The 24,240-nt window shown below is 45.9% G+C and overlaps 3 protein-coding genes across 5 annotated transcripts; 2 read left to right on the forward strand and 1 right to left on the reverse strand.

Moving 5' to 3' along the window:
* Positions 1–5,956: 5,956 nt before the first annotated feature.
* On the forward strand, positions 5,957–8,732 carry LOC100842577 (auxin response factor 8). Its single transcript, XM_003575359.4, has 3 exons — positions 5,957–7,216; positions 7,303–8,240; positions 8,366–8,732. The coding sequence occupies exons 1-3, from the start codon at positions 6,032–6,034 to the stop codon at positions 8,433–8,435; spliced, it is 2,193 nt and encodes a 730-aa protein (XP_003575407.2). The 5' UTR covers positions 5,957–6,031; the 3' UTR covers positions 8,436–8,732.
* A 7,510-nt stretch (positions 8,733–16,242) lies between these two features.
* Positions 16,243–16,939, reverse strand: LOC100842883 (ubiquitin-like protein 5). The gene has a single exon (XM_003575360.4). The coding sequence runs from the start codon at positions 16,693–16,695 to the stop codon at positions 16,474–16,476; it is 222 nt and encodes a 73-aa protein (XP_003575408.1). The 5' UTR covers positions 16,696–16,939; the 3' UTR covers positions 16,243–16,473.
* Positions 16,940–17,413: 474 nt separating this feature from the next.
* On the forward strand, positions 17,414–23,717 carry LOC100845205 (pentatricopeptide repeat-containing protein At3g26782, mitochondrial). 3 transcript variants are annotated; one of them, XM_024461014.1, is made up of 5 exons: positions 17,419–18,451; positions 19,771–20,951; positions 21,631–21,762; positions 22,012–22,075; positions 23,364–23,717. In XM_024461014.1, exons 1-2 carry the CDS (start codon positions 17,486–17,488, stop codon positions 20,812–20,814), a joined length of 2,010 nt encoding a protein of 669 aa, XP_024316782.1. In that variant the 5' UTR covers positions 17,419–17,485; the 3' UTR covers positions 20,815–20,951; positions 21,631–21,762; positions 22,012–22,075; positions 23,364–23,717. The 3 variants fall into 3 exon arrangements, with proteins under 3 accessions (XP_024316783.1, XP_024316782.1, XP_003572732.1); XM_003572684.3 differs by having other exon boundaries at positions 22,012–23,717; XM_024461015.1 differs by lacking the exons at positions 19,771–20,951; positions 21,631–21,762; positions 22,012–22,075; positions 23,364–23,717 and adding an exon at positions 18,839–18,979 and having other exon boundaries at positions 17,414–18,451.
* Positions 23,718–24,240: the final 523 nt, after the last annotated feature.

Raw genomic sequence — 24,240 nt, forward strand, 5'->3', positions numbered from 1 at the left:
CTAGGCCCAAATTTGTCTGTACTAACGTCTCTATTGTTCCAAGCGACCAAGGCTTTTTCAGTCACCCGGTGGACATAGAAAATAACTACTCACTCTGATCATAAATTTTTGTCTCAAATTTGTCTAAATAATAATGTATCTATTTTTAAAAAGCGTCTAGATACATGTAATATTTCGACAACAATTTAGGATCGGAGGGAGTACAACCAGTAACAGACATGAGTCACATGACTGCACGCCATGTTGATAACGCATAGTTTTTTTTGAGTAATTTGATGCTAACCCATAGTGGACTTGGGACTTCAATCAAACCTCATAGATAATGAAAATATGTACTCCGTGATATGGTAGTATCATCTCTAACTCCACTTTCAAAAAAAATTAAAAAATCACCGAACCTATTTGAAAACGTCCATCCTTGATTGAAAATAGGGGAAATTTGTGCAATCCACTCCACTAGTTATACTACTCTATGTATGAACTCTTAACAATACCAATAGGAGGGGAAATTTTGTGCAATCCACTCCGCTAGTTATACTACTCTATCTTAACAATACCTATAGGAGCACAAAATATAGGGCTTTCACACGTAATTCAAACACATGACGCTCCCAACAGCAGGATATAGCTTTCCATCCATGCCGTCCGGGACAGACAGAGACAGGCAGAGAGCAGCAGCAGTACCAGCACCATGTACTCGTGCACGGACAGCTAGCGTTAGATGCATCTATAACACTAGATATATAAATAAAGATCCCGATAAAAAAAAAAGCACATGCTGTCATCATGGCCCCTTGCTTAACTCGCAGCTTTGACTTGTGCCGAAGCACACGCCATGCAAGAACCAGCAGCATGTGCATCAATCCTCGCTTTATTATGCATCTTAACGACCCCTTCCTCGATCCCATCCCACGCGAGAAGACTAATAAATAAACAAGCGGCAGCAAGTCAACAAAGCAGCTTCCATAATACTATCGTGTTCGCGTCGCGTGGTCTCACCGTATGGATCGCCGGATGCTCGGATCCCGCAGCTGGCGCCGCGCGCGCGGAGGGGGCGGCACGGGCATGTGGGGCGCGACCGGCGAGCCGGCGCCTTGGCTGGGGCTGGGCTGGGAGTCCTCGGTCGTGCCGGTGCCGGCCGGTCACGTGGGGCAGGAAGGCATACACGTTTCTATGCTCTGCTGCTGCCCCGGGGAATCTTTGTTCCGAGGCAGACACGATCGATGATCCGCCTCAAAAACCCCTTTCCGTTTTCCGCCCTGACACGGCTAGCTACGCGCCCTATGAGTTGTTGTTGACGCCGATCGAGTGCATGCGTGCATATGCCCATGCACTCGCTCTCTCCTCTGTAGTCGCGCTGTCCATCGGCGATATATAAAAACGAGTAATAATATGAGAAATGGGTTCGTCTCTGTAGTTGTCATGTTGATTCCCTCGTTGGATCGCACTGTGTTTTCTTCTTCTTCTCTCCCCGGCCTTCTTGGTACATGTAAGTCAAACTTGGTGACCCAACCTGATCGGTGAGGGCCGAGGCCGGGCGGGGAGGATGCATGGTTGCTCCACGCCTAGACCGTTTTCTTTTTTGGGGGGGGCGGGTTTGATCCCAACGCAGCGGTCTTCGCTCCGTGGTTCATGCGAATAACGGTGACTTCCACTCTCTGACTCTTGCTCCCACCGTCGAGATCCTACAAAAAACTCTCCTCCCTTCCTTCCTTCCTTCCTTCCTTCCTGTACGTCTCCGCTCTCTTCGTTGTAAGTATTCAAGCTCGTCCACAGGCAATTCTTTCATGCATATATGGGTTGACTACGGGCCTATTTTTATCTGATCCCCCTTCTCTGATGGCAATAATAACCAACGGAGTACTGTACGTGTAACAGCATCGCCATGTGCATGCGCTTCCAACGAGCTGTTTCTGCTTGTTTCGGGCCGGGGCTAGGCACTGACGCAGCTAGTGCATACTGTATGTAGGCGCAAAACTACAACTGGGAGGGGTGCAGGGCCGGGCAGACAAGCAGGGACAGGCAAACGTAGCCCAGCATTGGAAACCGGGTTGAACCGTGTTCTGTATATGTCTGCGGCCCCTACCCTGCACTAGCAGAAAAACAAAATAAATCCAGAGAAAGAAAAAATCACCCGTCCAAATCCACGGATTTGCCGAAGTGCCGTATCTGACAGATGCTCCCTGCTTCCGGTTTAGGGACCTTTCGTATGCACTATTGCACCATTCATTCTCTTCGGTATAACAAGTAGCGTAAGCGTATATATAACAGCTTTTTAATGTGTGTGAATGGTTCCAAAGAAAGAAAGAAAGGAAAATAGACGGAGGCTTTGGACCTGGAGAGCGAAGCGCCAACTAACAGCAGAGGCAAAACTTCGCCTTCAGCCACAGACCCCACAGTGGTTTTGTTCCTTTTTTCTCTCTCTCTTTTTTGCCCACATGAGGCAGTTTGGACACGGGGGAGTGTCGATTGTGTGGCGCTGAAGTCACGTCCCTTTCACATGACGGACTGTTTCAGCGGTCCGATCATTATGTCTTGTTAAGCAGAAGCGTTTAAACAAGCGACCGGCGTGTATTAAACAAGTAGCGAGATACGCAGGCGTACAATATCTCGTATAAAAACATATAACACCATGCGTTTTCACACGAGGTTTCGTAGCGTAGGTGGCTCGGCCAGTTCATTTAACTATGCTTAACCCTCCAACAAGCTAGATTACCTGTTTCATATTACCTCCTTCCCATATTAAGTGACTTTTTATTACATGCATCTAAACGTTTTTTAGACACAAATACATCCATATTGGGACAATTTGAGTCACTTAATATGAGACGGAGTGAGTATTACATGTTGGTATCATCCAGGTTACCAACAAATTGCATTATACTGCGTACTCTGTCTGATCATCTCATCGGAAGAAAAGAGAGAAAGAATTCCGATCTGAAACAGTGAACACCACTACGGAGGACTCCACTAGCTATGGGGTCGATCGTGCTGTGGGTGCTACTGCTAGTAGATGTGCCCACCATTTCGATTATCGAGTCCGGGCCCACGCATGCGGGGACGAGCTAGGCGGGGTCCGGCGACAGCGGAGCGGAAGGCGACGCCGATGCCCGCCGGCACGCATCGCCGGCGACAAATCCCCCACCAGCGCGCGTGACGAGGCGCAGGCCGCGGCACGCCTCCCTTGACCTGGCCCCCGTCCCCGCGTCAGCGACGTCGACGCCCCGCTGCTGCCTGCACGGCTACAGTGCCTGGCCCGGTTGTCTGTTTGCTGTCCAAGGGATCCGGGCCCGTGGGCCCGTCGCGCGGCTGGCGGAGGATCCAACGGCTCATACGCGGTTGATTTGCATGAGATCAACTTGAGATGGTAGTACCACTGTGCTGATCTCAAATATTCTCGGTTTGGTTGGTAGCACGGCTTCTGTGTGTCGAGTAGTCCAGTCCACATGGAGGCGTTTCAGATGACAGATGGATATATGCCATGTTTACTCGAGGAACAGTGTTTGACTGTTGATGCATCCCTCATGTGTGTGATGGTCACGAGGGAATAATGCTGCTTATATTATATGGGTTTTTAATTAGTTTGTGTACATCTGTTTTGGATCTCAACATTAAAGAAATTTAAGTCCTTATAATGTGCATCTAGTGCTAAGGGCATGACCGAAAAAGAAGTTTGGAGATGTGAATCTTTTGTTATGACTGTCAGCGATGGTCCATCATTTCAGATTATGTCCCTTCTTGATCCGAGACAAATCAATAAAACGGGAACACATCTGATTGTATGATACTGAGTACTTCCTCCAATCCATATTAGTTATCGTTGATTTAGTACAAAATTATACTAAAAATCCACGTCACTCATTTTGGGACAGAGAGAATACTAAATTAGCGACAATTAATATGGGTAGAAGAAAATAATAAATAATATTATACCTTGTATCATTTTTCTAAGAGATGTACTGTATTGTATTTTTTTTTAAGTGTGCAGAAATGCAAATGTGATGTGCTAGTGAAGAGAGAAGGTTTTTGTGATAAAAAAGGTATCGGCCCAGTTCGTGTAAACTACATGCAACCTTAAGTATCTTCGAACTCTAGGTTGGCTTATGAGTATATGTTAGTCATGTCTTTTTAGTATGCCCTAACACATTACGTAGATTTAGCAGTTCGCTTTTTTGAGTTATAGATCCATTTAACAAAATAATTCTACGACGTGGATCAATATGTGCTTTGCCGTATTGGGACCATATGGGTCTCGAAACACTTTGATGTTTCATTGATGCCCAATCTTCTCATTAAAACTTGTCAATTAATTATGATATCTAATGGCCTAAATAATTCAAATGATGTGGATTAACATGGAGTTCCCTCTATTATTGTGATTTTAGTATATAATAGAATATGTATTGTTAAATACGTTACAATATGTTGGTTTAAGCGTAACACCCGAAAGTATAGGGCGTCAATGCTTGATGGGTTGACTGCAAGTGAGTCATGAGTCATGAGTCAGTGAGATTCGTACGCCGGTCATGTTAGAGATGGTCGTCGCACACTCGACAAGTTGGCGCAATGACACCGTTGAAATAGTTTCGATCCCTCTAGTTGAGCGACAGGAGAGTCACCGAGGGTTTCCTATCGGCTATTTATAGATATCATCACTCGACTTCGGGTCAATCTAATTTTCCCAAGTTTCGATGCTAGAGTCAGAAAGAGCTCTTGGCTTAGCCTTGAATTTCTAAGGTGTCAATACTAGAACTCAAAGGATTAGACTCTCCCATTAAGTTTATCCAAGGTAGATGAAGATGAGTTACAACCCCATACAGAGGGTATTCACAATCATATAGTCTCTCCCACTCATTTGTATGCTTGGGTTTCCCCCTTTAATTAGGTCTTTATCTTGACTTGTTTAAGTCATCGACCTGCTTAGGTGGCTTGGCCAGTATTCGTTGGCACATTGCTTGAAGGAAAATTTCCGCTGGTTTGGTCTCTACTACTTCTGTTCCTTATTTGTACATGCATCCTTTTTCAGTCCAAATAAGTTAAGGGTGACAAATTGCTGTTTGTTCTTCCCCTTACATTCATAATACAATTAGTTTTACTATTCATTCAATGCTCCTCCAATCTCTCCTCTACACCCTACCTCACCCAATAGAATGCCAAAATTAAAATGATTTGCCTATGAAAGATAAACATGCACAGATTAATTAGGTTTTGGGACTCAAATATTGGGATCAAATTTATAGATAATTTGAGAAAACTTGGCTATAACTACATATGCAGCGTGTACTAAGTAGGAACGATAGGTTGACTCAGAGTTCAAAAGTCAGAAATCACAATGTGACAAACATTTTGAAACGGACTAAGTATAAAATAGATAATGTTGTGATGCTAGTATGTGAAAGCAAATCATTTGGCCTTTGTGAGTGCTCTAACTTGGTGGCATCATCGTCTCCTACACTTCCACAACATTTCTTTTTTGTCCATGTGTTGCAAAATTAATATAGAGATGGTGCCGTATATTCTAATTGATGCCAATTTCTTTTCTTTTTTTGCCCATGTGTTGCAAAATTATTAGATTTCGCACACTCGTCAACCAGTTAGCACAAAAAACTTTAATAAAGCGAAGTTTACTGTACAAATATATACTCTAGTGAAAATACGATAAATTAGGATCGATAACTACTAATAGTACATGGAAGACGTTACCATGTCACCAAATGTAACAATGAGGTTTTGTTGCGACCACGAAAGGCTTCTGGGTGCGATCCGTCGGTTGCGCAGACCAAAGCCAGCCGCAGCGACCATTTCCTCGACATGATGAACTCAGCGGCTCAGCTTCACAGTCCACTCTTTATGAGAGGTTCACAGTCCACACTTGTCCACGCGTACCACAGAGATCCCGCACCCCTGTTCCTACGGCGAACCGCCACGCACCACGGACTATTGTGTCTCCCTAATCCAGTCCCAGTCCCCACCCACCAGTCTCCCGGCCCTGCACTTATAAGTCCCCAAAAGCGCCCCCAGCAGCAAGTCCATGCCGTTGCTCGCCTCCGCTTCCTCCTCCGATTCCCATCACAGCCAGTTAACCAGCAGTACACACCACCACCACTCCAGGGGAAACCAACCACCACCTTGCTCTGGGATGATCACGTTCGGGGACCTGACGGATCCGGCGCCCGGGGGCGCCGAGCGGTGCGTCGACCGGCAGCTGTGGCTGGCGTGCGCGGGCGGCATGTGCACCGTCCCGCCGGTGGGCTCCAGCGTGTACTACTTCCCGCAGGGCCACGCCGAGCACGCGCTCGGCCTCGCCGCCGCCGGGCCCGGCGTCGGCGGCCTCTCGCGCGTCCCGGCGCTCCTGCCCTGCCGCGTCGCCGCCGTGCGCTACATGGCCGACCCGGACACGGACGAGGTCTTCGCCGGGATCCGCCTCGTCCCGCTCCGCCAAGACGTCCAGGACGATGGCGCGGCGGCTGCGGGCGAGGACGAGGAGCACGAGAAGCCGGCGTCCTTCGCCAAGACGCTGACGCAGTCGGACGCCAACAACGGTGGCGGGTTCTCGGTGCCGCGGTACTGCGCCGAGACCATCTTCCCGCGGCTGGACTACTCCGCCGACCCGCCCGTGCAGACCGTCGTGGCCAAGGACGTGCACGGGGCGTCCTGGAAGTTCCGCCACATCTACCGGGGCACCCCGCGGCGGCACCTCCTCACCACGGGCTGGAGCGCCTTCGTCAACCACAAGAAGCTCGTGGCCGGCGACTCCATCGTCTTCCTCCGCGGCGACGCCGGGGACCTCCACGTCGGCATCCGGCGCGCCAAGCGCGGCTTCTGCGGTGCCGAGGAGGGCTCCTTGCCCGGTTGGGAGAACCAGCAGCTGTACACGATGGGCCCGATGCGAGGAGGAGGCAATGTGAGCCCGTCGTGCAAGGGCGGCCGCCGTGGCAAGGTGCGCGCCGAGGACGTGGCCGAGGCGGCGAGGCTGGCCGGCAGCGGGCAGCCGTTCGAGGTCGTTTACTACCCGCGCGCCAGCACGCCCGAGTTCTGCGTGCGCGCCGCGGCGGTCCGCGCCGCGATGCGCGTCCAGTGGTGCCCCGGGATGCGGTTCAAGATGGCGTTCGAGACCGAGGACTCGTCCCGTATCAGCTGGTTCATGGGCACCGTCGCCGGCGTCCAGGTTGCCGACCCCATCCGTTGGCCGCAGTCGCCCTGGAGGCTACTTCAGGTACTAGCATCACGAACAAATCATCAAACAGTTGCTGCTTGTACTTGGTTTTACTCACTTCGCTTGTTGAATTGGCTGGCACGCAGGTGACCTGGGACGAGCCGGACCTGCTCCAGAACGTGAAACGGGTGAGCCCGTGGCTGGTGGAGCTCGTGTCGAGCATGCCGGCCATCCACCTCGCCAGCTCCTTCTCGCCGCCGCGCAAGAAGCCCCGGATCCCGGCGTACCCGGAGTTCCCCTTCGAGGGGCAGCTCCTGAACCCATCGTTTCCCCTGAACCTAGTGGCACACGGACACCACCATTACCACCACACCCAGAGCTACCATCCGTCCTTCTTCCCTTTCCCGGACGGTAGTGCTCCTCCTGCAGGCATACAGGGAGCCAGGCATGCGCAATTCGGTCCGTCTCTACCGGATCTCCACCTTACCCACCTGCAGTCGAGCCTACTGAACCCGGGGCTCCGCCGCCACGATCATCTCACTCCTGCCTTGGTCCAACCAAGAATCAGCACTGACCTCACCATCGGCAGCTCGCCGGCGCGCAAAAATGGCGTCTCAAGCACTCTGCCCGACGACGGCGCCAAGAAGCCTAAGCCGTCGTCGGGCCTAGTGCTGTTCGGGCAGACAATACTGACGGAGCAGCAGATGAGCCGTAGCGATTCGGCCGGCGCGACATCCCCGGCAGCCAGCGGGAATAGCTCCCTCAACTGTGACACCGAGAAAGCGGGGAATGTCTCGGAGGGCTCGGGCTCTGGCGTCATCCAGAACGCGTCGCCGGAGAGACTCCGGTGGTTCGGAGACGGTAACAGTGTTTCCGAGCTCGGGTTGGAGCCCGGGCAATGCAAGGTGTTCATCGAGTCGGAAACAGTCGGCCGGAACCTCGATCTCTCGGCGATGAGCTCGTTCGAGGAGCTCTATGGTCGCTTGTCCGAGCTGTTCTGCATTGAGAGTGCGGAGCTGAGGAGCCGTGTGCTCTACCGCGGCGCCACCGGCCAGGTGAAGCACGCCGGCGACGAGTCCTTCAGGTGAGAGGGCATCCTTGATTCCTTATGTGTCTTACACTTGTGCCACTAGTAGTAAATAAATAATTTCTAAATGATCTTACTTGAACTGACGAAGCCATGCTTTAATTTTCCCCTTGTCATTTCAGCAATTTCATCAAGTCGGCACGGAGGCTGACAATACTGGCAGATGCCGGCAGCGACAACATAGGGAGCTAGGCTAGAGAGCAGCAAGCGGGGCGGGAGCATCGTCCCGTCGTCGTAGTCTGTCCAGGCAGGCAGCTGAGCTCAATGAGCAATCGTTTTCAATGAATTTCAGTTCTATGCCACCATATCTTTCATCAAGAAAGCCTGTGTCCAATCAGGCAGTCCACTTCTCCTTCCCGTGTATGTATCCCATCCTATAATGCGTGTAACGAGACATTGGGAGGGAAGGATAATGGTGGTAGTACCATCATGTTCTTTTGTGTAGCAGCATCCTTTCATTCATCAGATATGCATGCAATCGTTGATCCCCGTGCGTACGATGCGAAATCATGTGACCGTCCTCCAGACAACAGAGACTTGAATGCCCCCGCTGCTGCGTCTCCCGGGCCATCTGAGCGGCGTACTGCCCCGTGGACAAGGGACAAGCGCAGCGGCAGCACGTCCCAGATGCAGGCGTTGAGACGCAGTAATGTCTGTGTGTGCGCTGCAGCTGGGGATATCATTGCAAACTGCGCTAGCTGCGGCTCGCCTCCAGGCGTTTCTCTCGCGGTCTTGCCTGCCCCCCGCCAGCGCCTCTGCCTGCCTCCTTGCTTTGCCCGATGAGCTCATCGATCCATAAGATCGCAGCAGCAGCAGGATAGGAGTATCGCGTTGCGTATCTCGCTGCCTTTCCGGCATAAATGCTCCAGGCTCCTGTCCTTTTGCTCAGGGTGAGGAATTATTGCGGGTGTCCGGCTACAGGCTTTAATTTGCTTGAGGCCGACACGTCAGCTAACAAGCCACAGTGCCCGGACTAGCGACTGTGCGTGACGATCTCACACTCACGTCGCCGTTGGTCCACAGGTATAACACGAGCTGCCCCGCCGGTGCGTGTCCCCACATGACCTCAAGGTTTGTGTTTTGTTGGCTTTCCGCTGATATTTTGCCACCCTTCGGACGCTTGCTCGGCTACCTGTTCCCCTCAAGGCCTCCTGGAAGGAAAATCAAGATTCCAGAAATGCTCACCCGGATGTTTATATGACCAAAGCACAGCCACATCGCGCCACACGCTCGGGCTTATGAATGTTTAATCCGGGTCGTTTTCACCGGGTAGCTAGGAAGGCGAGATAAATTGCAACAACTCTAGCTAGCTTAATTTTGTTCGGTTGCGGTTTGCTTGTCGAGCGAGAGAGTACGTGCATGATGATATCTCCTGAGCTTAATTTATCCGTGTAGGGAGCCCGTGTGCAACCGTGCGATTTCTTGTTTAGCCGCGCGCCAAAGCTACCACAGGGTACAGTACATCCAACGGGGTCTTCTTCCTTCCCTGTCGGCTGTCGCCCTGACTTGAAAGGACGTTACACACACACAATTTTTTTTGAAAGGGTTATGTGTGACAACACGCATTTGCCGGACAAGTTGCTGTCTTTGCCGTCACGTACGTACGCGCGGCTCTAACAGGACTCGAGCCTTCAACTTGTGTTAGATCAGATGGAGCTATGTACATAAACCAAAAATGAGGCGTGTAATTTTAATGCGTGAGATGCTGCACTCTTCTTCACTATTTCTTTGCCAACCAAGAGATGTCCTTTTTTTGGCTTTGAAAAGGGATTTAATGTCGCGCAGGCAGAAAACAGTGTTAGCCAAAGGACAGGTTCGGTTTTGCTAGTTTAAGACTCGCGCAGTCTGGCTGATATGCAAGTCGCCTTGCTTGGTGGCGCAAGTGCTGGGCATTTCTAATTGCCGTCTTAAATGGTCTCTGCACGTTGGGATTGGCTAAACTTGCCTGTCAAAGCGTACGGGGGGATTATTTAAACTGGTTTTCTTTGAGATAGGGTGTGTGCGCGCGCCAGTACGTAGAAGTGGATCTGAATCATCTGATGCGTGAGCTACGATCGAAAGCTTCATTTTGGAACAAAGTCTTGCTAAGTCAAGCTAGGTTAAGTTATGTTTATAGTCTACAAGTGGCTATTATGAGATGATGATTCCACTGCGCTACGGGAAAATATGTGTCCATGTGTAGGCTTTCTATAATTGGTAGTAGTGACTTATTTTACTGCAAGTGCTGGCAACCTTGAATATGGGCTTGAACTGATCCGTGTCACTTTTGCAAGCTCCTTTTCGTTTAGTTTCAGATATTTATGATGATGGTTGTTTGTCGGTGCCAATGCCGTAGCCATTAACTTTGCACCTTTCTTGCCTTTCCGAAAAAGTAATGGAGGCGAGTATCCGATGAATCACATCCGAAATTAATCGTGCGAAGTCCTCTTCGCTTTCAAAAGGAAAATCATACCCGACAGGTACCGAACTGCACTTGATCCCCAAGTAACCAGGTTCATTTCTTTACATACGTGGGCTAGCTCTCGCAAGACCAGTAACTTCAGCACATGTCTACATCCGTGAGAAATTACAGGCATGCTTTCAAACATGCAGTACGGCATTTTGTGGCTTTTCTAGCATCAGCTCAAAGCTCTTTTTCATGTTTGGTCCCGTCGCACGCGATGGCAATTGGGCACCGGCAGTCGGAACCCGTTCGGATCTTGCTGCCGTGAGGGTCCGCGGGTGCATGAACTGCTGCAGTTACACCGCAAATATGTAAGGAAACCCGTACCCAGCTGGCTAAACTTTAACATGAAAATGAATTTGCCAAGGAAGAGGGCTGTGATGCATGTGTGTGAGCCTATTGCTGATGCGGGTGTTGTGCCAGTGACATGATTTGAGGGCAAATGTTCCGCTGCATCGTGCATCTGTGCAATCGCCAAGTGCAAGGCCAGTGGCATGCCAGGTTCGCCGCCATGTATTGTCGCCTTCTGGAAGTATAGTCGTGTGGGAATCAAATGTGCGGACAACAATTTACTTTTTTCAGAACTGATTTAGATGTACTTTAGAGACTTGCTTAATCTTTCTAATATTACTACTTTTTGACAGCGATCGTTTTAATATCACTTTGTTTAAAGTGGCGACTAAGATATCAAGAAAATAGTAAATCTATGCCTCTCGCTGATCAAGTAATTGATGGAGTAGCATGCAAACAAACAATGTGGCTCATAGGCGCGGGCGCCAATTTTGAGCTATGCAGGATCACATGCCGCCCAATAACAAATGCAGACGCTGGGTTTCCTTGCTTTCAGTGCCCCAGCGCAAACAAACAGCTATAAACAGGCACCAATCCAAACCGCAAAATAAGCAGGCTCCAGCGATCCCAATGCCGGCCTGTCACCTGTGCCCGGGTTGTTTTAGGTCACGTACGTTAGCCGTGGTCTGGATTCCGATTTTTTTACTCTCCACTACGTACCTCCTACATATATCTAGTTTTTGTCATGTTTAGTTGACCGGATAGCGAAGCTCCGGCCAGTGAAAGCCGCCGCGGCACTCTCTCCGGTGCCGGCTTCGAGGGCTTTGTGTTCCCGGAGAGGGAAGGCAATTTTTTTGGGGTCAAAGTTGCCTCGGTTGGATAGCGACATATGTATGCGAGTTTGATCGGAAAACTATTACTGTGCACGAACGGCCTTGGGAATTGGCACTCTGCTGTCATGGGAAGTCGTAGTAGACTTGAGTAGTTGTTGATCAAGGGGAATCCCAGAATTGCTGGCTATGTGTTTGGTGGAGCTGACTCGTGGGCCACACGAAATGTAAGTACACATGAGCGATGGTTACAAGGGTATTTAGTCTGATCGGTGATAGACACTGTATCAGATCTACTTCCCTCTGTAAAAAAAAATGATGCTTCAACTTTGACTAAATTTAAATGCATTTATACACTAAGTCATGTCTAGATACGTTCAAATTTTGACAAACTTGAGACATCTTTTGTTGGACGGAGAGAGTACAAGTTTTTTCCTTTTCTTTTGCGAAAATATCAGATGTACCAGTTGACAGTACACTGGTGCAGTATTTAATAATGGTGTAATAATCACTAATCAGAAGTAAAATTGATCTTCTACTCCGTACTAATTGATCAAGCATGGATTGTTTACCTGCATCGATAGATAAGCAGGAACCTCACCAGGACGACATTTGTTACACTCTGATAGTGTGTATTTGCACGTCAGAACCTAGTAATCAGTTTTGGGCCTGCCAATTGTTCGTGTGGGCTTGTGCGAGGATCCAAAATCTTCATCTTTAGCACATTCCACGCACAAGATACAAGACGAACTAAACTAAAAATGATCCTAGATGGGCCGTAAGATGGTCTACAAAGACAAAACGTAGCCTGTAAAAGTTAGCCCGGTGACAAGTTTTTGCAAGTACAATGGGAACAATCTTTTTTGCAAGTACAATGGGAACACGGGCATTCTCCTCGTCACACCTCCGCCCGCTGAATTCTTCCCCGACCCCGCCACTTATGATCTCCTCCCGGTCGCATCGCATCCTCTGCCTCTCCACACACCGCTCGCCACGAAATGTGCAGCAAAGCTATACCTGCATTTCGTTAATTTACATCAATGAACTCACAAACCCAAACGTGAAAATTGGGTCAACCCATTCACTCCGACTAAGCCAACCAAACATAAAATTGATTCGCCCCACACTGACAATCAAACACGAAATTGGTTTGCCCCGCCCCTGAAATTAGGTTTGGCCAACCCACCGCCCTCCACCAACCAAAAACACACCCTTAGAAAACGAAAAGAATTTAAGGGCCGTGGCAAATCACGGGCACTGTACTAGTATTACTTTAAAGTAAGAGTTACATAAGCGAGGATGGTTAGTCTGGAGCGGAGCCAGGATTTGGATATAGGAGGCAATTTTTTTTTATCGTGCAACAAACATAACACAACAATCTATTAAATCTCAGTAAATCATCAAGACAAAAAATATAACAAGAAACTTACGTATCTAGAAACCAATATGTACTTTAATCAATCTAACAATTGGAGTACTCGGTAGTACTAGTTTGTACGAATATCATAATAGTACATGAAAAAACTTGAGATTTAGGTCTAGTTAGACGTGAGTTGTGAGATAAGACATCTGAGAATCTGAGCTGAAACGGCTGGCACGTCGTCGCACGGTTCGACAAGAACTGGCACCCAAGGCAGGAATGTCCTGGCATCAGCGGCAGCCAGCTATCAATGACTCGCATGTGAAATCGAATCGTCGAAGGCTGAGAAATCTTTCACGCGAGGTATCATCTAATTCATCCGCTTTACCGCGAGGGAGCACTTGTGGGTTGGCTGACTGGCTTGGGTTTGAATACTTCGGTAGTTAGGCATTCTAAAGTTCTAATGGCCAGCAAGTAATGAAGGTTCGTTGTGACGCATTGCCTTATGGCTTAATGGAATTGATAGAATACTCATATTAATAAGGTATACCTTGTTTTTCGGGAGCCCATCCGAAAGAAACCTCAAAGTTAAGCGTGCTTGGCTGAGAGCAATTTGAGAATGGGTGACTGACCGAAAAGTTTCTTCCGGGAGTGCATGGGTGAGGACAAAAAACGCTGGAAAGACATGTGTTGGTCTGTGGGGCCAGCCTTGAAGCCTAGAGAGCTGTCAGAAGTGATGCTGGGACGTTACATTCATTTGCTAAAAAAAATAATAATAGTGAAGGTTCAAGGCTAGTAGCACTGTGTACTGCCTATTAGGCCTCCTAATAGAATTATTGAAAGTTGGCATAGAATTCCGCGTAGGCCTTACGTACCCGGACGGAGGGGGTATTTTTTTTAAATGATCAAACCATTAGTGAATCCAAACATGTCGGTGTCATCATCTAGATAAATCCTCGTGCCTTGCATATGTTTTTTACGGTGCCAACGAGAATAATCTGCAAATTTAGCAATAAAGTTAAATTGACATTGCATGGGTAGTAACGAAGCACAAATCCACACATTAGTTTAGGTTGTACCATGTTAACTTTCAAACCGTTACATAGTGCTTCACCGTGACTTCCGTCATGCCCGGCGTAGCCGACATGCACAATATTTTTGTTGTACTCCGCAACAAAGTTATTTTGGGGGTGGGATCTAATTACTGGAGGTAGAACACATTCATAATTAAACAATGATAAAAAAGACACCTCAGTCAAAAAATTCATATAAAGTAATGCATTTGTGTTATGTTCCAAGTTGAATAATATGTACAACAATTTGCGTCTGAAACCCAGCATATAGCTCTACAAAAAAAATTGGGAATTAATGTGTGAATGAAATATTGTCGATGTCATGAAACTTTGTGACAAGAAAATGATGTGTAACTGGTTCAAACAACTCACGTCCTGTAAAATTATCCATGTATTTCCACATAAGTAAACCGCACTGTGAGTTGTAGTATTACAAATATTGATTAGTACTTTTATTGCCTATGAATCATGACAAGATGGTCATAATTTAATGGTGTTGAGTGTATATCTCTTTGCCTTCTTTGCAGTAGCATTTCTTTGAATTATCATAATGTAATGTGCATGTCTGGTCATCTATTGCACTTTGAGTCTTATGTTGTCTCTTGTGCAATTTTTATATAGTTCATCAAGCGTTTTACTTGTGAAGGTTTGCAGGGCTAGCATCATAGACAAAAATATTGGAAATTTAATGAAGTAGTAAATACTCACCGTGGTGTGGAGGTCACTGCGACTTATTTGGTGTAAATAATCGCACACCAGGACGATTATTTAGTACTTCACTAAATTCCAATATTTTACTTGGTCGCTAACCCCACCCCGCAAACCTTAACAGCTAAAAAGCCTAATGAAATATATAAAATTTTCCCAAGAGACAATATCAGACTTAAAGTGCTATAGATGTCCAAACATCACATTAGAGAATGAGAAGTCAAAGAAATGCTACCACACACAAAGTGCAAAAGATAGGTAACGCATAACACCATTAAATTATGACAATCTTATCAGGATTCATAGAGGATAAAGGTATTGATCAATTTCTAATCCCTCGACTCATCGTGTGGTTTATTTATGCTAAAATGCATGGAGAATTTTACGACACATAGTTTTCCGAACTAGTTACACATGTATTTTCTTCTATCACAAAATTTGATGGCATCGACAATATTTTATTCACATTAATTCCCAGAATTTCTTTGTAGAGCGATATGCTGGGTTTCAGACGCAAATTACCATACGTATTATTCAACTATAGTAATTAGATCCCACCCGAAAAAGTAATCGTCTCGTGGAATACAAAAAAATATCATGCATGTCGGGCACGTCGAGCATGATGGAAGTCATGGTGAAGCAACGTTTTATGACGGTTTGAAGGTTGACATGGTATAACCTAAACTAATGTGTGAATTTGTGCTTCATTTCTAACAATGCCTTGTCAATTTAACTTTGTTGCTAAATTTGTAGATTATTCTCATTGGCAGCATAAAAAACATATGCAAGGCATATGATATGTGCATATTTCCTGCTAGATGATGGCACCGACATGCTCAGCTTCGCCAAATAGTTTGGTCGTTTAAACAAAATATGTATTTGGAAAGTAGGCAATATATTAAGCATGAATTTATCGTATAGGCTAAATGATGATGCAGATGAAAAACAAGTTGCTTCAATCAAGTAAGCAACTATTGCGTGTATTTTTTTTTATGATTGTTGCAAAGTTCTAACAAGGGATGATGAGTACTTCTCCGTACGTGAAACCTTAAAACCTATAAAGAATAGCCTTCAATTGCAATTGTAATCAGGTTACATTTGTAACGTAATGTTGCTAAGGCATTTTAGACGCCAATAGTTATAGTATACTAAATATTATGGATATTAGCTTCGAGAAATGCATATACCATATATAAATTAACCAGTTTCCCCGTCTCTGCAATCGATATGCCGACGCCCTAAACTCTGCAGAGATCAGAAATTCAGAAACAGCATGGACCAGGAAAGCAAAGTCTTCAATCAAAGAAAGGAAAATAAGTCGCGATTTTTCTTCCAAAACACCACTCAGCACATCAACATAGCAACAGAAGTTCGCCCCCAAACTTTCAGTAGCGTGCCATCCAACGTACGTACAGCAACAGGATCCAATCGCATAATAACAGGGGTTCCGGGTGCACCGAATGACAGTACCCTAGAGAGACGCAGAGTTATTCAGACCAGGGCTCTGGATCTAGGAAATTACTGGCTAGTTGTAGTAGAGCTCGAGGCCCATGCCGTCGTGGATCTCGTAGTCGGCGAGCGTGATGTGGTCCTTGTAGGTGGTGTACCACTTCTGGATGCGGATCTTGTCGGCGCGCGTCCCCGTCTGCGCCGCCACCAGCTTCTTCAGGTCGCCGATCGTGTCGTCCTCGTTGCACTTGACGCGCACCTTCTTCCCCAGGCGGTCGTTCAGCACCAGCTCGATCATCTCCGCAGCAGCAGCAGCAGCAGCAGGCGTGTTAGCCGGAACTCACGACGAGGCCGGGCGAGCGATCGGCGCAGAGAGGAGATTGTGCGCTTCGCGTGCCGTGCGAGGACAGCTCGGGACGGGAGAAGTTTATTTATCTTACCAGGCTGGGTACTAGGTCGGTTGGAATTAGGAGTCGGTATCGTCTCTCTGAAACCGTGTTTGACACGTTCAACATTGCCGGCTTTTCCTTTCTTACGGAGGGATTACAGCACGAACAAACAAAACGCATTTCTTAAAAAAAAAGATAATTTCTTAAAAAAAAAAACAAAACGCAATATAATTAGTGCTTCGGGCCTGTTTTGGATGACGGTTTCGTGGCCCAGTACCGGGGTAAAACTCGGAGCCGGAAAACATTCCAGCAAGGCCCAAACTCCCGCTTGTTTCCTTGTTTTCATTTTTTTCCCCACCCAATTCCATCCCGGTGCACGTTATAACAATTTTTTTTCCTAACTTACATTTATAATTTAATGATCCCGTTACGTCATGATGTTACACATGTTTCATACTTACAAAACTTTTCATGGTGCGTCGAGTTTTCTATGTTACAAATGTGAAAAATACAACATATACGATACTACAATGATGAACGGACGAGATATAGTTTTTTAAGAGATCAACGGCCGGGGAAGCCTAGCGCGGTAGCGGCGCCTTCTATCAAGGAGGACAAAAGAGAGACACGAGTAAGTAGCTATGGCGTGAAATCCTCTTCTCCTCCCTCCTACAAACTACCAGCAGCTCAGGCTCAGCAATGGCGGCAGCAAACATCCTGCTTCCCCTTGACCCACGAGCGGCGGCGCCTCCCCCGGCAACTAGCGCCTCCAAACCCGAAGAGCTAATGGACGCGCTCGTCCACACCTCTACCCCTTCCCTCCGCGCGCTATTTCTCCGGGCGGTGGACCCCTCACGCCCTGCCTCCTGGTCCGCCGCCGTCGGCGACCTCCTTTCTTCTGGAGATCCCGTCGCGGCGCTGGCTGCCTTCGCCGCCGCTCTCCGCGTCAACCCCGCCGCGCTCCGGCCGGCCCTTCCACCGGCCTTCCGCGCAGCTGCCGCCGCCACCTCCCTCGCCGCAGGCCGCCAGCTCCACCTCCTTGCCATCCGCTCCGGTCTTTTCCCCTCTGATCCGTTCTCCGCTTCCGCTCTCCTCCACATGTACAACCACTGCTCCCGCCCCATCGACGCCCGTAAGGCGTTCGACGAAATCCCCAGCCCCAACCCCGTCATTATCACCGCCATGGCCTCCGGCTACGTGCGCAACAACCTAGTCTACCCCTCGCTCGCTCTCTTCCGCAAGTTGATCGCCTCTGGTTCTGCCACGGCTGTCGATGAGGCGGCTGCACTCGTGGCATTTTCTGCATCAGCCCGTATCCCTGACTGCGGAATTACCAGTAGCCTTCATGCTCTTGTTGTGAAGACTGGGTTGGACGGGGATGCTGGAGTGGTCAACACAATGCTAGACGCTTATGCGAAGGGCGGCAGACGTGACCTGGGAGCTGCCAGGAAGGTGTTTGATACCATGGAGAAGGATGTGGTATCCTGGAATTCGATGATTGCACTGTATGCTCAGAATGGGATGTCAGCAGATGCGCTCGGGCTTTATCGCAAGATGCTGAATGTCAGCGGAAGCATTAAGTGCAATGCTGTGACACTCTCCGCTATTCTACTGGCTTGTGCACATGCTGGGACGATACAGACTGGAAAATGCATTCATAATCAGGTGAATTACTGGCTGTTAAACATATTACCAGATGTTGCTTGACCACTTGCATGTTATTTGTATCAAACATGCAATCAAAATAGTGGGCTAGATGATCAGATCACCTTGTTGATGAAGGCATGCTGACTATACCTATTACAAATATAATTGTTTGATATTAGTTGTGGAGGGAATGGGCCGCAGTTTAGAATTGTGGGAAAAACCTCTCTCACAAGCCAGCTTTTGGACTGTAGGATTTATAGCACCCAACAATAAATATAAGCAAGAGACATCAAAACTTTGTGAAACAATACTAGTTTCCTGTTAGTTATATCTCTCTCAGGCTTCATCATCTCCAGTGCCAGCATATGCAATTTCTTCCTCTGGCCCTGATGTGGGCACTTTCAGAGGCAGTTCGGCGGGGCATCTCGCCTCTTCCATGGTTGCTGATGCCCCTCATCTTCATCTCCGGCGGCAGGCGGCACATTGGAGAAGGCAGCACGTTCCGACGGCGGCACTCAAAATCATCATCATCAAGATGTTTTCTTGTCTCCTGATGCGTAACCCTCTTATGTGTCCTATCCCTGCTTGCTTTGGGGAAATGTAGTCTCAGGGGCGTCTTCATACTTTCATGTATAACAGTGCCTTATGCCTTGTAATATTCTACAGGGAGGGCTTTATGCCTTGTAATGTTCAGTGTAAAGTGGGTTTAAAAAAAGACTTAAAGAAGTTCGACTTAGGAAAAAACTTATATGATTTATATTTTGGGGAGGAGGGAGTAGTTATTTCTGCATATTGGCAACAAGCCTGAAAAGGTAAACACAAAATGTATAATATTTTAAACACAAAAGTATTGACGTACGCAATCACTTAGAGGTCCACAAAATTATTGCTTTGCATTTGGAGATCTTCCGTATATATTGATGTTTTTTCGTTAAACATTCAAATATTCATGCGAGTAATTTGGAATACCTCAAATAGATTAGCACTTCCTAACTGTCAAATTTTTCAAATTCCTACATTCAATGATAATTTGCTTATCACTATGTGTCATACAAATCTTAAACTCAGGACATTTAAGCGCATTCTCTTCACGCGGTCTACAAATCATCGATTCATTTGAGTTATGGGTTAAAATGCTAGTCATTTTCATCAATTTGGAATTTAACTGGTGGAATTATTCAAAGCTTAAGTAACTCACAGGCAGCATAGGAGATTGGTCATGTCTCATCTGTTTTACGTTCCCAGTGCCTTTTACTCATATTATCATATCGTAGTGCTATAAATGTTTGTCTGTTCTGTGCGTGTGATTGAAGTTTTCTCTTATGATATATTGAAAGGTGGTAAGAATGGGTTTGGAGGAAAATGTCTACGTTGGGACTTCAGTAGTTGATATGTACAGCAAGTGTGGACGAGTTGAAATGGCAAGAAAGGCCTTCCAAAAAATTAAGGAGAAGAATATCCTTTCATGGTCTGCCATGATTACTGGATATGGCATGCATGGTCACGGACAAGAAGCCCTTGACATTTTCAATGAGATGTGCAGATCAGGGCAAAATCCTAACTATATAACTTTTATCTCAGTTTTAGCTGCTTGCAGTCATGCTGGTCTCTTAGATAAGGGTCGTTATTGGTACAACGCCATGAAGAAAAGGTTTGGAATTGAACCCGGTGTGGAGCACTATGGATGCATGGTAGATCTTCTTGGCCGTGCTGGTTGTCTTGATGAGGCTTATGGCCTCATTAAAGAAATGAAGGTGAAACCCGATGCTGCTATCTGGGGAGCTCTTCTTAGTGCATGCCGAATCCACAAAAATGTTGAGCTGGCAGAAATATCTGCAAAAAGATTGTTTGAGTTGGATGCGACTAACTGTGGGTACTATGTTCTATTATCCAATATATATGCAGAAGCTGGAATGTGGAAAGATGTGGAAAGAATGAGAGTTCTGGTTAAAACAAGAGGAATAGAAAAGCCTCCGGGGTATAGTTCAGTGGAGTTGAAAGGTAGAACCCATTTGTTTTATGTTGGTGACAAGAGTCATCCCCAGCACAAGGAGATCTATTCTTATTTGGGGAAACTGCTTGAGAAAATGCAAGAAGCAGGCTATGTACCAAACACAGGTTCTGTTCTTCATGATTTGGATGAAGAGGAGAAAGCATCTGCATTGCACATCCATAGTGAAAAGCTTGCTATTGCTTTTGCTCTAATGAATTCTGTCCCAGGCTCAGTTATCCATGTCATAAAGAATCTCCGGGTCTGTACTGATTGTCATACAGCAATCAAGCTTATTACAAAGATCGCTCAACGAGAAATTATTGTTAGAGATTTACAGCGGTTCCATCATTTCAAGGATGGATCATGCTCTTGTGGGGATTATTGGTAACAGTGTACAAGACTGAGGTTGTGATACCATCTTCTCTGCCATATGCCTGTATATGCTCATGTGGATTTAGATCCAAGATATCTCAACTGCATTGAAGGTTGGAGCAGTCAAACAAAGTTCACGTGATAATAGTGAAGGTTAGTGCATTTTTGCATCCTTTTTTTTTTTGCCTCTAGTCCTCATTGGTTCAGTTTGCACATTCATGTGAAAAATATGAACTGCCGTCATCCTAATGAATTATCCGGTGAGCTCATCAAGACTAGGAGGTCAAATTAAAACAAGTAAATGGGACACAAGGGAGCGCTAATGGGCATGGCCACATAGCATTACTGTGTAAGTTTACTGTTCGCATGGTTGGCTTCCCACCAGCTCTCCCTGGGCTATGCCATGTGTCGAGCAGATCCATGATGAAGTTGTGTTTCACTATTTCGTAATGCTGGATATGGTAGAGCAGATCCATGATGAAGTTGTTTTCTTTAGCCCACGATTTTGTATGTTTGCATGGCAAGCATGTTCACCATGGTTTCACACATAATGTAACTAAGGAACTGTATAGAGCTGGTTAACCGGACTATAAAGAATGACCAGCAACTTCCCAATTTAGACAAGATATACTCCCTCCGATCCATATTACTTGTCTCAAATTTGCTCAAATATGGATGTATCTATGTTTAAAAAGTGTCTAGATACATGTAATATTTCGACAAGTAATATGGGTCATAGGGAATAGTAGATTTATATATATAAGCGATTTATCTCTGCTATTTCTTATGGCTGAACATAGCATAATTTGTGTAAGCTATTGTCCATATGCAGAGGAAATGATAAAAGAGAACAAGCAGGTTGCTGTTGCTGTTTCTCATGTGCAGAAGTCTGCTTTTGGTGTAACACATAATTTTCTTCTAATTCTTGAAAACAATGGTCTACAGACGGAACTAAAAATCTCTGGTGAGCTCTGATTTGCCGCGACCGCGGTTACTCTTCATGCATGTTGTTTAACTTCAGCCGAAAGTACTTTAAGCTCTTTGCCGCCACCTTGGTTCCTTTTTTCACTGTATATTGTCTTTCCAGACTGCTCTCGGCAATAGATGCTCTTGTCTGATTCTGATTTGCAGAAGAGCTGCAGATGTTTGCATTTGAATTCATATATGGTCTCCATGCCCATTACCAGTAATTCAGTTCTGTTTTCTCACTCAGGTTTATGCAAACGTCTTGTTAGTATTTACTTGCAGCTGTTCTTGATCTTTAGCAAACCGGACAGGTACACCTCTTTGCTCTTTCTTACTTTTGCACAACTTGCGGCAAACATGATTTTTTTAGAATTAGTAAACATGATTTGATATACTGCTTTGTTGAGTTACAGAGTGACATCAACTCCACTTTTATATGTTTAAATGCTGAAAGTTATGTTGGTTGGCAAGCAGCAACGCCTCACTTGGTGCTTTTAACACAGCTATCTAGGTCATTGATTTGACAAGAACTGAAGATATAAATTTTTGTTATCATTTAATTTGTGTTATGATATGAAGAGTACAATTTTTTCATTAGAAAGTGCCACGGCAATACTTGCATAGGAACCATACCTGATCCCATTCTGGCTAATAAGCTTTATTAATCAGGTTTAGACAAATTGTTGTCTCCTATTTTTCTTTCAGTCGAGAAAAATATGCAATATAGAACATTTTAGACTAGTCATAGTGGGAGTAACAAAGGTGGTAACTGAAGTGCCAACTAAGCAATTTTGATGATGTGTCATGTCATTAATGAGGAAAAAGAGAGTGGGGTAACTAGATATGTTACCGTCACATCACACTCCCCAAGATAGAATGACTCTATAAAGCCAATAAATGAAGTTTCTATGTTACCACAAATATGTTACTACCCACTATTGAATTACTAACATAAACTAGTAACATGCATATGTTACTAGTTCATGTTACTCCCCACTATGACTAGTCTTAGGTCGCACGGAGTAGTAGTAGTAACATGATAACTGATGAATTGTCTCCAACAACCATGATTCTGGTATGAGGGTTGTTCTTTAGTTTCTCTGTGTTTTTGTTCTCGAGGTCTTCAGATTTTTGTTGGCTGGTCAGTTCATTCTGTTGACAGAGCCTTTTGGGGGTTTTATATACAAAAAGAAGCCTTTTGGGTTTCTTCCTTCCAGATTGTGTGAATCAATCATTTAGGGAATTGAGCTATTGAGAAGTTAACTGTGCTCGTAACTGCTCCTGAGAAAGTTTGTGTTAAAAGGAAGTCCAGTAGCATCGAGGATCCTGAACATGTTCCTTCTGTGGTTGATCATTCACTATCCTTGTAATATCATCACCCTGCTTCTCTCAGATACTGAGATACCTAATGGTGTTGAGTCATGACCGTCCAGAATAAAATACATCTATCTGCCGAGTAGTTGAAGTGCTTCGATGTTTTACAGAACTTTTTTTGCAGCAATTCCAAAGCAAAATAAGCAGTTGTGATTAGGCTGCGACTAACTCGAACTTACCCCGTTAGTTTTTATTAGCCAACTAAGTTTTGTTCATCGATTCCAGACAGGAAATTGGCAGCTTGCCAGTGGCCTGGAGGCTCTGTTCCGTTAACGTCTTCCCAGTTTGTAATATTTTGATTTTCAGGTGTTCAATTTTTGTATAAGCAAAGGATGTTACAGCAAAGATAGTACTCCCTTCGGCCGGAATTACTTGTCGAAATATTAAATGTATGTAGATGTTTTTTACACATAGATACATCCGTATTTGGGCAAATTTGAGACAAGTAATACCGGTCGGAGGGAGTATCAATAAAGTATTTGGTTCAGAGTTGCTAAAAAATGTTCCCTAATGTGCTTGGAATTAACTTAGCTTAAGAAAGGGTGGAAATAAAATTCATAATACCCTACTTTGTTGATTCGGGCTTGAAAGTATTGTGCTGGTTTCATAATGTCCAACTTGAGATAGGAATTTATTTCTCATATTTTGCCTCGTATTTGGAATTATGTTTTACATTGAATTTGATTTCTGCGTTTTTTCGATTTAACAAATAAATTCCTGCATTAATGGGCTGAAATCTCAGCTGCCCATCTCTGCCCTTCTCTCTTTCCTCCTGAATGGGTCTCAGCCCATTTTCGTTTCCAAAGACAGCATCAGCCTGAATGCAACAGAACGCTTCTTGTTCCTCCTGCAATGGTAACGTCGCCACAAATCATGCCATTGGTACCATGATATTTTTCCTTGCAGTTTCTTGCAATTCAAGTGCCTCACTCCATGCCCATGATTTCCCCCTTTAAATCCCCTCTCATCTTGGACATCGTTCCTTTTACTTCTCTTATGAACCAAAAAATTCTCCTCGCTGTTGCAGTGCTAAGATAAATTACAATTCATACTTCTTTTTGCTTGAGCTCGAGGATGGCGGTATGGATATCGTTGACCTCTG

This window comes from Brachypodium distachyon, chromosome 3 (assembly GCF_000005505.3).
Source record: "Brachypodium distachyon strain Bd21 chromosome 3, Brachypodium_distachyon_v3.0, whole genome shotgun sequence".
In the NCBI taxonomy this organism is placed as follows: Eukaryota; Viridiplantae; Streptophyta; class Magnoliopsida; order Poales; family Poaceae; genus Brachypodium; species Brachypodium distachyon.